Source organism: Saccopteryx leptura, chromosome 6 (assembly GCF_036850995.1).
Source record: "Saccopteryx leptura isolate mSacLep1 chromosome 6, mSacLep1_pri_phased_curated, whole genome shotgun sequence".
Classification (NCBI taxonomy): Eukaryota; Metazoa; Chordata; class Mammalia; order Chiroptera; family Emballonuridae; genus Saccopteryx; species Saccopteryx leptura.
In genome coordinates, this window is record NC_089508.1 from 78,144,045 (window position 1) to 78,159,616 (window position 15,572).

Sequence of the window (15,572 nt, forward strand, 5' to 3'; positions counted from 1 at the left end):
CATCTCATACAGATGGAATCATACAATTTGTGACCTACGTCTGGCTTCTGTCACAATGTAAAGCAGTCTGAACTTTTACTTACTTCTTGTGCAGAGCCTTAAGATCAGCCAGAAGTGAACAATCGGGCTCTTCAGGTCTTTCTCGGTTATATGTGCAGTCTCACACATACATGCATACCCCTGCATGTACTCGTCACCTTCTAGATTTCCAGGAATATCTTGGAGCTTTTCAAAAACCCTTGTGGACATCTTTTTTTTCTAATTTTTCCTTTTTAAGTGTTTAGTCAGCCTCTTGATGGCCCCACCTAGTAGCACTGACTGGGGCCACTGTGATCTTTAGCAGTTGCTGTGCGTGTTTTTGAGAGTATCATGAGCACAGTGTTCTTCCCACTGAATGAGCTCTGAGTCAGGTCATGTAAACTGAACCCTAGGAATGGAGCTTTTCCAGATAGCTCTGACAGTGGGGCTTTGGAGGACTTCCAAACTTGTTTTTTCCAGTGGTTGCCAAACTTCTGTTTTTCACAGCTGTTATAGTTGTGAGTACTTTGGTTTCAAGAAGCTTGGAACACAGGAGCAATGGGATTATAGTGAACAAAAACACCACGAGCTTGCTTTTTCTGCTCAGATTCAGCTGGTTTTCTTACTGAGATTTCTCTTCAGCTGTTCTTGAGGAAACAGTTCTAGGATTGTTAAAAGTTTTAATTCATTTCCAAACTTCCAAAAAAATTGATTTTGATAGTTTTTGCCCATATTCTTGTTGCTTTTATGGATGAGTGTATTTCCAGAGTATATTTTATTTTGTCATTCCTGAAAATCTCTCCACCCTTGTTGCCTTGATTATAGTCTACAGAATTTTATCCTAAAAATAAGTTAGGCACGGCAGACTTCATAACTTTTTTTTTTTTAAACAGTGAATATCCATTGAGTTTTTTCTTATTGCTAACATATATATTATGTATATATCAGGTCTACCGGAAAGTTCTGTCTGTTTCTATCACAAGTTTCGACACGTAAGCACATGTTTATTTGGCGCATGTGTGCCTCTCTATTTTTATCACTTAATGTATACATACTGACGTAGCAAATTAACTAAAACAAAGTTGATTCACGTTAGTCTTATGTGTGAAACAATAGTGTACCCATGGCTACTGATAAAGTTCATTTACGCCACTGTAATTTTTACGAATTTCAACAAGGAAGAAATGCTACAGAACCATGTAGAAATTTATTGAAAGTGTTTGGTGAAGGTACAGTTTCTGATAGGACATGCAGAAGATGGTTCGAAAAATTCGAAACAGGTGATTTCGACCTTTCTGATAAGCCACGTTCTGGGCGACCATCTTTGATTGATGACGATGTTGTTAAGACCATGTTGGAGCAAGATCCTTTTCTGACAACATCAGAGATCGCAGAAAGGCTTAATTCAGCTCAGCAAACCATTTCAGACCATATTTGGAAGGTAGGATTGGTGTGGAAATATTCAAGCTGGGTGCCACATGAATTAAGTCAGAAGAATTTGGATGATCGAGTCGTCATATGCACATCTCTGCTTGCTCAGAACAAAATCAAGCCCTTCTTGAACCGGATGATAACTGGGGTTGAAAAGTGGATTACCTACGAAAACATCATAAGGAAAAGGGCGTATTGTGAACCCGGAAAACCTAGTCCTTCCACCTCTAAACCAAATTTGACTCTGAATAAAAGAATGTTGTGTATATGATGGGGCATTCGAGGATCAATACATTATGAGCTTTTAAAACCAAAAGAAAAGCTCAATTCGGAGAAGTAATGTCAGCAACTGGATAATTTAAAGACAGCAGTCAAAGAAAAGAGGCCAGCGATGTTCAATAGGAAGAACATCATACTGCATCATGATAATGCCAGGCCACATGCTGCTTTGGGGACTCGTCAAAAAATTGCAGAACTCGGCCCTGGCCGGTTGGCTCAGCGGTAGAGCGTCGGCCTGGCGCGCAGGGGACCTGGGTTTGATTCCCGGCCAGGGCACACAGGAGAAGCGCCCATTTCCTTCTCCACCCCCCCCCCTTCCTCTCTGTCTCTCTCTTCCCCTCACACAGCCAAGGCTCCATTGGAGCAAAGATGGCCCGGGCGCTGGGGATGGCTCCTTGGCCTCTGCCCCAGGCGCTAGAGTGGCTCTGGTTGTGGCAGAGCTACGCCCCGGAGGGGCAGAGCATCGCCCCCTGGTGGGCAGAGCGTCGCCCCTGGTGGGCGTGCCAGGTGGATCCCGGTCGGGTGCATGCGGGAGTCTGTCTGACTGTCTCTCCCCATTTCCAGCTTCAGAAAAATACAAAAATATATATATATATTTCAGAACTAGGCTGGGAAATTCTGTTGCATCCACCATATTCCCTGGACTTAGCACCCTCCGACAATCGCTTGTTTTTGTCCTTACAAAATTTTTTGAAGGGCAAAAAATTCAAAAATGAAGATATATCAAACAAGCACTGGTTCAATTTTTCGCATCAAAAGATAAAACATTTTTCAAAAATGGGATATACAAACTGTCCTCATGCTGGCAAGAAATCATTAATAATAATGGCAATTATATTATTTAATAAAGTTTATTGACGGTAAGAAAAATTTGTATTTTGTTTTATTCCAAAAACGGACAGAGCTTTCCGGTAGACTGTATATATCTGCATATATATATATATATATATATATATATACTATGTATATATGCTAATATATATATTTACTATAAAAATTTAGAAAATGAACATAAATGAAAAATCTAATACTACCACACACACTGAGACAATAAACATACTTCTAGTCTTTTGTCTTTGTGCATATTTATATTTAATTTACTTAAATATGGGAATTTTATTTTTTTACATTTTATTTTTATTTATTTTTACAGAGACAGAGAGAGAGTCAGAGAGAGGGATAGGGATAGCTAGGGACAGACAAGAATGGAGAGAGATGAGAAGCATCAATCATCAGTTTTTCGTTGTGACAACTTAGTTGTTCATTGATTGTTTTCTCATATGTACCTTGACCACGGGCCTTCAGCAGACCGAGTGACCCCTTGCTCAAGCCAGCGACCTTGGTTCAAGCTGGCGAGCTTTTTACTCAAGCCAGATGAGCCTGCGCTCAAGCTGGCGACCGTGGGTTCTCGAACCTGGGTCCTTCTGCATCCCAGTCCAACTACGCCACTGCCTGATCAAGCTTTTTTTTTTTTTTTTGACACACAGAGAGAGGAAGTCAGAGAGAGGGACAGATAGGGATAGGCAGACAGGAAGGGAGAGAGATGAGAGGCATCAATTTTTCATTGGTAGTATCTTAGTTGTTCATTGATTACTTTTTGATCTGTGCCTTGACTAGGGGACTGCAGCAGAGCAAGTGACTCCTTGCTCAAGCCAGTAACCCTATACTCAAGCTGGTGAACCCGCGCTCAATCCAGATAAGCCCGTGCTCAAGCTGGCAGCCTTGGGTTTTTTTTTTTTTTTTTTTTTTTTTTTTTCATTTTTCTGAAGCTGGAAACAGGGAGAGACAGTCAGACAGACTCCCGCATGCGCCCGACCGGGATCCACCCAGCACGCCCACCAGGGGCGGTGCTCTGCCCCCCAGGGGGGGGTGATCTGCCCATCCTGGGCGTTGCCATATTGCGACCAGAGCCACTCTAGCGCCTGAGGCAGAGGCCACAGAGCCATGCCCAGCGCCCAGGCCATCTTTGCTCCAATGGAGCCTCGGCTGCAGGAGGGGAAGAGAGAGACAGAGAGGAAAGCGCGGCGGAGGGGTGGAGAAGCAAATGGGCGCTTCTCCTATGTGCCCTGGCCGGGAATCGAACCCGGGTCCTCCGCACGCTAGGCCGACGCTCTACCGCTGAGCCAACCGGCCAGGGCCAGCCTCGGGGTTTTGAACCTGGGTCCTCCATGTCCCAGTCCAGCGCTCTATCCACTGTGCCCGTTTGGTCAGGCCACTAAAATGGGAGTCTTTTCTTTTTTAATTTTTTTTTTTACTTATTGATTATAGCAAGAGAAGGAGGGAGAGAGAGAGAGACAGAGAGAGACAGACAGACAGGAATATAGATCTGTTTCTGTAAGTGCCCTCACTGGGGATTGAACTGGCAACCTCTGTGCTTCTGGATGATGCTCTAACCAACCAAGTTATTCAACCAGGGCAAAAAATGAGAATCTTACAACATGTATTATATTGTAACTTTTAGCTTAGCAATATAATGTGGACATCTGTCCAGTTCAGTAAATATTTGTGGCATCATTATTCAAATGCCTGCATAATATTTTATTGTATGAATACATTGCAGTTTGTTTATAGATTTTCTATTATCGGACATTTATGTTTCATTATCTTGTAATTATAACAGCACTACATTTAATATTTTTGTAGATATATTTGTTTTTAGATCTGTGTTTTCTGGTTTCAAAACAATTCCATGTTGGTGAACATTTTGCTTCTATAATTTAAAAGTAAAAGTCCTTTGTAATTTTATTTTTTAGAAGTTTAATGTTATTACACTGAACACATGCATATTAATCAAAATGAGATTATATATTTTATATACTGCTCTGTAATTTTCTTTCTACTTCACAAGTTAGTACATTGAGCAGCACTACTTCACCTTTTTGGCTGTGTGCTATTTAATTTTACTGTGATTTTTATAATTAACACCTAGTTGATGTGCATTCGGTTGTTTCCAGATTTCAACTGTTATGGGTGAGGTCACATTGATAATGTCTAGTTATAGCTTTGTGCACATTTATATTTTCTTTTGCTTAAATTCCTGGAGGTAGAATTGTTGGGTCCAAGTATATATATGATTTTAAGTTCTTTAATGTTTTGTCATAGTGCTCTGGGAAAATGTTGTAGCAATTTATGGTCAAAAGAAAATAAGATGGAGTTTCCCTCTTTCCTGACAAAAAATGGCTATTCTTATTTAAAGCATTTTATGCGGTTTGTCAGGTTAAATTGTTGTAAATTGTACTTTTAAAAAAGGATTAAAACTGAACATTTTTATTCATATTAGCTATGTGAATTGCGTCTTATTCGTTGGTCTTCGGTGTATAACATACTTTTAAGTTCTACTCAGAGCTTGAGCCCTATTCCTGGTGATGAAAGATGGCTTAAAGATGACACAGCCTGACCTGTGGTGGCGCAGTGGATAAAGTGTTGACCTAGAAATGCTGAGGTCACCGGTTCGAAACCCTGGGCTTGCCTGGTCAAGGCACATATGAGAGTTGATGCTTCCAGCTCCTCCCCCCCTTCTCTCTCTCTTTCTGTCTCTCTCTCTCCCTCTCTCTCTCTTCTCTAAAAATGAATAAAAAATAAAAAAAAGATGACCTTGTTGAATATTACAAGCAATATCTAAAACTATTTCAGGGATCCCCAAACTTTTTACACAGGGGTCCAGTTCACTGTCCCTCAGACCGTTGGAGGGCCGCCACATACAGTGCTCCTCTCACTGACCACCATTGAAAGAGGTGCCCCTTCCGGAAGTGCAGCGGGGTGGATAAATGGCCTCAGGGGGCCGCATGTGGCCGCGGGCTGTAGTTTGGGGACGCCTGATTTAGATTATAATAGAAGTGAAAGAATTATCTGTCTTTGATTATTCTTCCTAAAAATTGGGCCTGAGGGAGTACTTTATAATTCAAAAGCATACAACAAATTTATTACCTCTTCCCTTTTCAGAAAAGCTCTGATAAAACATGTTTTTAGCCTGACCAGGCAGTGGCGCAGTGGATAGAGCATCGGACTGGGATGCAGAGGACCCAGGTTCAAGACCCCGAGGTTGCCAGCTTGAGCACGGGCTCATCTGGTTTGAGCAGAAGCCCACCAGCTTGAGCCCAAGGTCGCTGGCTCCAGCAAGGGGTTACTCGGTCTGCTGAAGGCCTGTGGTCAAGGCACATATGAGAAAGCAATCAATGAACAACTAAGGTGTTGCAACGCGCAATGAAAAACAAATGATTGATGCTTCTCATCTCCGTTCCTGTCTGTCCCTGTCTATCCCTCTCTCTGACTCACTCTCTGTCTCTGTAAAATATAAATAAATAAATAAAACAAAAAACAAAACAAAACATGTTTTTGGAGGAAAGGACCTCTCCTTGTTGCTTCAGTTGAGAAAAGATTTAATATTTGCTTAACTCAGTATTCTGGTTTGATTTAAGCAGTAATGTATTTACTATTATAATATTTTTTCAATTAAAAGGTTATTTTTTAGAGCAGTTTTAGGTTCAGAAAAATTGAGCAAAAAGCAGAGAGTTTGCACATACCCCCTCCACAACTGCACTCAGACTTCCCCCAACGTCAACATCCTACACCAGTGTGGAGCATTTATTACAGTTGATGAACCAACACTGACACATCTTTATCAATCAAAGTCCATGGTTTAAATTAGGGTTAGTTCTTTGTGTTGTACATTGTTTTGGTTTTAACAAATGTATAATGACAGGTATACACCATTATATTATTATACAGAATAGTTTCATTGCCCTGAAAATTCCCTATGCCCCACCTATTCATCCCTCCCTCTTCCTAAGCCCCTGGTAATTACTGACTTTTTTACTGTCTCCAAAGTTTTGGCATTTTTCAGAATGTTAATAGTTGGAATCATAATATACAGCTTTTCAGATTGGCTTATTTCACTTAATAATATGCATTTAAGGTTCTCCATGTTCAGATTGGCTTCTTTCACTTAGTAATATGCATTTAAGGTTCTCCATGCCTTGTGGCTTGATAGTTCATTTCTCTTTAGTGCTGAATAATATTCCAGAGTCTGGTTGTACCACAGTTGATGTATCAATTTGCCTATTGAAGGACACCTGTCGAAAGAACTAATAATAGTACCTATTTGTTAGGGTTATTGTGAGGATTAAAGAATATAATAAAATTACAAGTTTAATACAGTGTCTGGCATATGAATGTTATTTTTACAGTGTCAAAATATAATTCTAGAATTAAATATAAATTTTGGCATATAAGAATTTTTCGGTCCCTTTTGAAATTTGTAAGAGTTAGTTTTAAGAAATATAAAATTAGCAGAACAGCTTATTACATCAAAGCTTTATTGAGCAAGAAAGTTCAGTAAAGGTTCAATTAATTATGGGTAATTAGGAGCCTGACCAGGCGGTGGTGCAGTGGATAGAGCATGGGACTGGGATGCGGAGGACCCAGGTTTGAGACCATGAGGTCGCCAGCTTGAGCGTGGGCTCATCTGGTTTGAGCAAAGCTCACCAGCTTGGACCCAAGGTCGCTGGCTTCAGCAAGGGGTTACTCAGTCTGCTGAAGGCCTGCGGTCAAGGCACATATGAGAAAGCAATCAATGAACAACTAAGGTGGCGCAATGAAAAACTGATAATTGATGCTTCTCATCTCTCTCCATTCCTGTCTGTCTATCCCTCTCTCTGACTCTCTTTGTCTCTGTAAAAAAAAAAGAAAAGAAAAAAAATTATGAGTAATTAGGAAGAGATATAACTTTGAAGCTATAAAGTTTTCTCACAAACTGCTTCTGAATTTTGTCATCGGACAGAGGTAAATGTATATGATTCATCATGGCATTTGTGTTCTTAAGTTACTAAGATAACCTAGTAAATATATAGTTGAAAAATTATTTAATCTGCTTTGTTTGATACTTTGGATTTGTGTCATGGACTGTTATTTCTGAACTCTTGTCTAGCCTTTATTTGGGTTGTAGGATAGCTTGAGCGTTTGAGCAAAGCTGTGGCTCCACAGGAAAATGCTTGAATGCACAAAATCTGTTATCCACTCTGAGGAGTTTCATAGATCAGTGAAGCTTACCCAGTGGTCTCTGGATAGAAGTTTCAAGACAAGAAGGTAATAAATTGCAAGTCTAAGTAGCAATACCTCCTTTCACATAGGAAAGAGCAGCCAGTCGTTTTCTATGTTGATCTCTTATCCTCAAGTCTTTAGTCTTGCATTTTAAAGGTTCATAGTCCCTCTAGAAGGAATGGCAACAAATCCTTTGAAGACTTTTTCCTAAGGCTCTGCACAAACTAACAGACCTTGTGACAGATTCTTCAGATTCTTCTAACTAACCAGTTCTCTAAACATGGAGTCTGTTAACTCTACTTCCTCAACTTTGCGGGTCATGACTGTTGCTTTCCATGTAGTCTAGCCAAGATTAAGGATGATATAAATGTGAGACCTTATCAGAGATTCTGGTAGTCTTGGAAAGGGCATAAGCAAAGGGAATTAGATTCAGGAAATGCTGTTTATAATTCACTAATGTTGTCAATGGGTATTATTTTTTTAGGTGATTTTTTAAAAAATCTTTGTTTGTTTGGGATATTTATGTTTTGAAATACAACCTAGTATCCTAGCATGGCTTACACAGAGATTTAATTTAGTGATTTCAGTTGAGGCTTTCCTTGTAGAAAAATTGATAAGTAAAACATGTGATTTTTGTGTATAACAAGATAAAAGATGTTTGGCCTTTCAGAAATTTATCATCTAACCTTTTGTATTATTTATAAAACAAACAGTAGGCTTGTTTGTTGTGCTGAATCTACTGTTGTAATTAATGAATGAACATGAGGACTTAACCATGTTTCTGAGTACAATCTGACACAAAATTTTCATGCTGTATTATTTTGCTCTTAGTTCTTAAGACTCGAAGTTTTAATGCCATTTTTCTCTCTAGGCAATGCATGATCCGTTGAAAACTTGGCAAGATGCACCATACATTTTTATTGTACATATTGGCATTTTATCCTCAAAGGAATCGGCAAAAGAAAATCCACTTTTTACCAGTAAGTACATTGTGTTTTTGCTTACCATTTGTTTTATTATCTAGTTGTGTCATGCATGGTGTAGATGTTTTAAGGGAGGGAATAATTAAGAATGTTTGTTCTAAAGTAGAAAAATTGAGGAAATTAACATTTTTCTGTACCCAAGATGTACCAGATACGTAGTCTTAGACACATATGCTTTCTTATTATTTGTGATAGATACTAGATTTCATTTTCCTTCATTTGAGCCTCTAGCTTTTAAAATTCTTAATTAGTATCATGCTCTTGGTATTCTGAAATAGACTTGTCAAAACTAGGTTACCAAGTTAAAACCTGGCAATTTAAAACTTAATTTTAAAATTAATGGACTTTGGTAATTTTTTAACATCTGAATTAAAAAAAAATTTTTTCAATTATAGTTGAGATACAAAATCACAGTATTACTGTGTTGTACACCTGGGGCATATAATTTTGTATGTTAGCTGTCTCAGTTTTTCTTGATGTTCCCCTTTCCACCTTTGCTACCCATTTGATGGAGTCATTTCTCACCTGGAATTTTGCAGTAGCTTATTAACTGGGCTTACTTCTTGTAATTTTTTGTTTGTTTCGTTTCTTCCTTCCCCTCTGTAGTTTCTTTCCTCTGCTTTCTCAAGGAGAACATTGAATAGAAACAATTATTTATGGTGGCTTTACTTATCCTTATTGTTTTGGTACATTTCACCATTAAGTATCATGTTTACTATAGATCTTTTTCAGAATATTCTTTATTTGGTTAAAGCTGTCCCTTTCTAGTCCAGTTTTACTACGTGTATTTTTCTTTTTCTAGTATTAAGAATGAATGCTCAGTTTTATCAGATGCTTTTATTATGTTGAGTAAAAGACCATAGAGATTTCCTCATTTGATCTGTTTGTGTGGTTTATTATGTTAGCTGGTTTTCTAATGTTGAACCATTCTTGAATTTCTGAGATGCCATTATTTGGTCTTGACACACATACTCTTTTCCAGCTTATGTTCTTTTTGTTTTCTTTTTCGTTTTATCTGTTGTTTGAAGCTAGGAAGAAACTTGAAAGTACAGATTAAATTACATCATGTGAAAATTTCTCTCTAAAAGAATTTTTATCATTTTTCTTCCATTCATTAAAACAGTTGAAGTTTTCCTATTGCCTATAAACTTTCCACATTCTGCAGCAAGGCCTATAGAACTGTATGACTTGTCCCAGTTTACCTCTTGCTGCCTTGTGTCAGAACTACGAGATAGTATTATGTAGAGTCTCAAGACTACATGTTCTTTAAATGTATTATGCATTTTTATGCCTGACTCTGTTATTCTAACCGGATGGCTTTTACTTTATTCTGGAAAATACAAAGTTATCCTTCCGGGTCTGACTCAGAGGGAGAGTTCTTTGTTGCTTTTAAACTAACTTCCTGTTCCCTAATCCACTAGGATGGTAGTGGATCATCCCCTGTTTTCCTTAGTGTGTATTATATAGTAAGTGCTCAAGTTATATTTTAGTATATAACAGGGGTTAGCCAACTTTTTCTTAAAGGGTCAGATAATAAATGTTCTCTCTCCTACAACTACCCAACTCTGCCATTGTGTAAATGCAGCTACAGACAGTATGTCAGTGAGTGGATGTGACTTTTTTTATTAAAAGCTGATTTACAAGGATGATGGGTATGCAACATAATTGAATGACAAGATAACCTGGACATGTTTTCTTTGAATATATGTACCCTAATTTATTGATGTTACCCCGTTAAAATTAATAAAAATGTATTTATAAAAAAAACAAAACAAAAAAAAACCTGATTTATAAATTGTGAATGGTCAGATTTGGTCCATGTGCTATATTATGCTGACTTCTGGCATAGAATAAGCAAAGAATGTGACAAATAGTCACTACTTATTTTATTTGCTTTTATTAAATTAAGAAGGTACAGATTTAATAACCAGTTCTGCTATGAAATTTTTATGATTGCTATTATGGGATGTATCTTTTGTTCATAAAAGTATTAGGCCTGATTTATTTTTAATAATGGCATGTCCTTTCTGCCTAATACATATTAGTGGGAAATTTTTGTTGAATAGGCATTTATTAGTCTGTCTCTGGAGATAGAAATCACTTCTTATATAAATAAGTTGTTGTTTTTTGTTTTTTGGGTTTTTTTTGCATTTTTCTGAAGCCGGAAACGGAGAGACAGTCAGACAGACTCCCGCATGCGCCCGACCGGGATCCACCCGGCACGCCCACCAGGGGCGATGCTCTGCCCATCCTGGGCGTCGCCATGTTGCGACCAGAGCCACTCTAGCGCCTGAGGCAGAGGCCACAGAGCCATCCCCAGCGCCCGGGCCATCTTTGCTCCAATGGAGCCTTGGCTGCGGGAGGGGAAGAGAGACACAGAGAGGAAGGCGCGGCGGAGGGGTGGAGAAGCAAATGGGCGCTTCTCCTGTGTGCCCTGGCCGGGAATCGAACCCGGGTCCTCCGCACACTAGGCCGACGCTCTACCGCTGAGCCAACCGGCCAGGGCCTAAATAAGTTTTTATTTATTAATCAGAAAATAAAATTTATCCAACTAGTTTTATTCATTACAATCAATTTTAAAAATAGGTTTACTTCAGTAGGTCGTCTGTCTTTCAGATTCTAGTTACTGTCTCTTGTTCTGCTTTATTAAACACTTTGTTGTTATTAAAGCACCTTCTAAAAATGATACATTAATGTAGCAAAGTCATACAAAATTGAAGTAGGTAAAAAATAACAATAGGAAAATATAGATAAGAAGAAAGAAGACAGAAGATGACAGAATGAAGGAATAAGGTCCTGTGCTTTTCAAAGCATATTAGTGATGTGTTGTGAGAAAAACTGTATCTGAAATGTTTGGAATTTAGAGGAGATGGGGAATGCCCCGTGGGGCAGCTCACTTATAGAAGGCTTTGTGGAGGAAGTACATTCAATCTAGTCTTTAAAGGATGTATCTTTTCCACTTATGATACCAACTGGAGCAGAGGCATGGAGACTTATGCAGGGCACAGCATGAACCTTAGTGAATGAGACTTAGTGAGTTTCAAAGCGTTCTGCAAATGCAATATTTGCCAGAATTGAAATAGTTAAAAGTAAATGACCCAGTGGAATTTTCATTAATTTGATCAAACATATCAGATGATTTTGTTTAATTTCTGCATCCTTTACATTAATTCTGAGGACTGTGTTTTGGCAGTGACTGTTGAAGTGAAGGGTCCCTATGAATACCTCACACTTGAAGAATATCCGTTGATGATTGTAAGTGAACTTATATCTTTTTTTTTTTTTTTTTTTTTTTTTGAGGGTGAGCATGAGAGAGATAGACAGGAAGGGAGAGAGAGGGCAAGAAACATCAGCTCTTAGTTGCTTTCACTTTAGTTGTACATTGAGCTTCGTGTACATTCCTTGACTGGGGCTGAGCCAGTCAGTGTCTGCTTGCTCAAGACAGCAACCTTGGGTTCAAGCTGGAGAGTTTTGGGATTGTATGGACCACCCCTGCTCAAGCCAGCAACTCTGCTCAGACAAGCCTGTGACCTGGGGTTTCAAACTGGCAACCACAGTATTCCAGGTTGATGCTCTCTATCCCCTGCACCACCACCGGTCAGGCTGACCTCAGCATTAAATGAGTTTAGGTGGAAAGAGTATTCAAGTTTTGTGGCAATATTATTTTTTAAAGATTTCTATTTATTGATTATAGAGGCGAGGGAGGAGCAAAAAGCATAAACTTGTAGTTGTTGCTTCTCTTGTGTGCCTTGACCAGGCAAGCCTGGAATTTCAAACTGGTACCCTCCAGAGTTGCAGGTCAACAGTTTACAGGACAGGCACAATATTTTTTTTCTGAACAGTTTATAAAGTATTGCTTGTACTTTTGCACTTAATTTTCACTAAAATGTGACCGTGGGAGTGTCAGTGAATTCCTTTGTGCCTCTTTTTCTCATTGTAAAATAAAGAGGTTGATGACTTGTGGAATTTTAGATTTGAAAAATAGCTCAAAGATTGTTTCACTTTTCACATTCTCTCAAGAATTCAAAGCAGGGGTCTTCTTACAACCCTCTGGTTTCTGACTCACTTATAGTAACTAAGGGATGAAGTTTCATCCTTTTTAGTGTGTATGTGTGTGTCTGTGGGAATATCCTTAATGTATTTTCAGCTTTCCTTTGTTTGTGTTTTTCTCCTTCCTTTCCGTTTTATAGTTTTCCCACTCTGTCATGTTTCACTGTCTTTGGATATATCCTAACTTTGCCACATTTTTTTTCTCCAGTGTTCTCTTTGTATAAATTTACATTTTGAGCTGAAAATACTGGTACAATACAGATGAGCAGTCACTTGATGACATGCCCTTAGGTAGTCTCCCTCTGCTCAAAAGGAGATAATTTTTTTTGTGTTTATATCAAAAGCCAAAGGAATACAATAATTATTTTTTAACTAGAAGGTGTGATATGTATTTTTTTTTATAGTTTGTGAAGAGTGTGTATTGATTCTAAATTGGTGCTTTGCCTTAATCTTCCTTTTTCTCTCTTACCCACTTCTCTGACAGTTTTTCATGGTAATGTGTATTGTGTATGTCCTGTTCGGTGTCCTGTGGCTGGCATGGTCTGCCTGCTACTGGAGAGATCTCTTGCGAATTCAGTTTTGGATCGGTGCTGTCATCTTCCTGGGGATGCTTGAGAAAGCTGTTTTCTATGCGGAATTTCAAAACATTCGCTACAAAGGAGAATCTGGTATGTAACCAAAAAATGCCAGTTTGTGAGTGATCAACAGGTGTGACATGTGACAATTTTCCTAAGGTTAGCAGTCACTAACTAGGTTTAACTTTTGAATTAATTACTAGAATAACTTTGATGCAACTTTTGTTTTAATCTTATAATGTGTGGATTCAGTTATCTAAGAGTAATTTTACTGAAATATATTCACAAAAGTAGTGCCCATTTGGGAAAGACTATTACCACCATTGAATCTCATTGCCATTGTTTTTTCTTTTTCTTCAAATTTTATGTATTGATTTTACAGAGAGAGTGAGGAGAGAGAGAAGTAGCTACTCATAGTTGCTTCACTTTAGTAGTTCATTGATTGCTTGTCATGTGTGTTGATCAGACAAGCCCAGGGCTTTGAACTGGCAATCTCAGCATTCCAGATCAATGTTTTATCCACTGCGCCACCACAGGCCAGGCTGGTATTGATTTTTATTTTTTAGTGAGAGGAGGGGAGGCAGAGATACAGATCCCCACATACATCCCAACCAGAATCCAGCCGGCAAGGCCACTAGGGGGCAATGCTCTGCCATTCTGGGGCCATTGCTCTGTTGCAATTGGAGCCATATTTTTTAGTGCCCAAGGCAGAGGCCATGGAGCCATCCTCAGTGCCTGGGGCCAACTCATTCTAATTGAGCCTTGGCTGTAGGAGGGGAGGAGATGAGAGAGGGAGAGAGAGAGAAAAGTGAGAGGGGGAGGGGTAGAGAAGCAGATAGGCGCTTCTCCTGTGTGCCCTGAACAGGAATCGAACCCTGGACTTCCACATTCTGGGCCAACACTCTACCACTGAGCTAACCGTTCTGCCAGGGATGCCATTGATTTTTAAGGCACCATTATTATATACATCTAAGAAAGAAAGTAAATACTGCCTATTTAATTTTAATATTCCATTGATTGTAAGACACACTTTGATTTAAGAGATGTTAAAATGGGGTTGGGGTGTATCTAAGAATTGGTGAAATACAATAATACCAAGAAATAAGAGGGTGCTTTGGTTTAGAAAGATGGACAGATAATGGCAGAAATTGTTTTGTGTTGAAGTTTTTTTTTTCATAGATTAAAATCTTATCAAGTCATTTAATTATTGGTAATTATTGTTGCAAGGTATACTAATTAAATCTCTCCCTTGTGTTTGAAAGGTCTCAAAAATAGTAGATGTGAAAATGAATTGAAAACTGTGTGTGTATGTGTTCCATGCTTTTTCTGTATAGCTATGTTTCATAGTTTTTAAAAATGGGGAGAATATTTCCTAGATGCTATCTACTATCCAAGTAGGATGAGATATTCTGCTGAGGTTTCGGTGAAGTGGGTGGTGGTGGGGGAGGTAAATTGAACACAGCCTGATTGCTATCCACTTGAGTAAGATGATGTTACATCAGCTTATATACTTTGTAAAAATTGAAGTATCTTTTTATTAGGACTAATACCAGTGCTTTTTCTGAAAAGTGTTAGAGATCTACATTTGGTTCTAGAATTGTACCTTTTCTCAAACCTAGATGTACAGCACCCTTTCCGTCTTTTTTCTTTCTCATAGTCCAAGGCGCCTTGATCCTTGCAGAGCTGCTTTCAGCAGTTAAGCGCTCACTGGCCCGGACCCTGGTCATCATAGTCAGTCTGGGATATGGCATAGTCAAGTGAGTATTCATATAAGAGCAGGTGAAAACACTGCTTAAATTGAAACAATTGCAGCTTCCTGGTGTAGTGGTTCTGTAAAAGTTGATACAAAAAATAGTTCTGAAATAAGAAAAGGTATCTGAAATTTTGTGATTTGTAAAAGTTGGGAAATGTTACTGTTTCATTTCACAGCTGAGAATTCAAGGAGCATCTGTAGGAAAACCTGCAGTTGTAGCAAATAACATTGAAACAGCACACTTCTAGAGTAAACTTAGAGTAGCTTTACTCTGCCAAATCAGATTTTTTATCAGAAGAGCATTCTTGCTGTCACAGTCTGCTTTTTTTTATTCAAAAAATTTTTGTGTGCCTCAGGCATTGTTCTAGGCCAGTGGTCGGCAAACCACGGCTTGTGAGCCACATGTGACCTAATAGCATGTGATGTTTTTAGCAAAGGCCAATT

The 15,572-nt window shown here is 38.7% G+C and overlaps 1 protein-coding gene across 2 annotated transcripts in view; it reads left to right on the forward strand.

Moving 5' to 3' along the window:
- The window catches only part of TMEM87A (transmembrane protein 87A), a 53,515-nt gene that overhangs the window by 14,073 nt on the left and 23,870 nt on the right, over nt 1-15,572 (forward strand). For both annotated transcript variants that reach the window (XM_066343773.1, XM_066343774.1), the window contains exons 7-10: nt 8,639-8,747; nt 11,944-12,005; nt 13,285-13,468; nt 15,033-15,132. In XM_066343773.1, the coding sequence (XP_066199870.1) occupies nt 8,639-8,747; nt 11,944-12,005; nt 13,285-13,468; nt 15,033-15,132 (455 nt within the window). The remainder of the gene's footprint in view (nt 1-8,638; nt 8,748-11,943; nt 12,006-13,284; nt 13,469-15,032; nt 15,133-15,572) is intronic.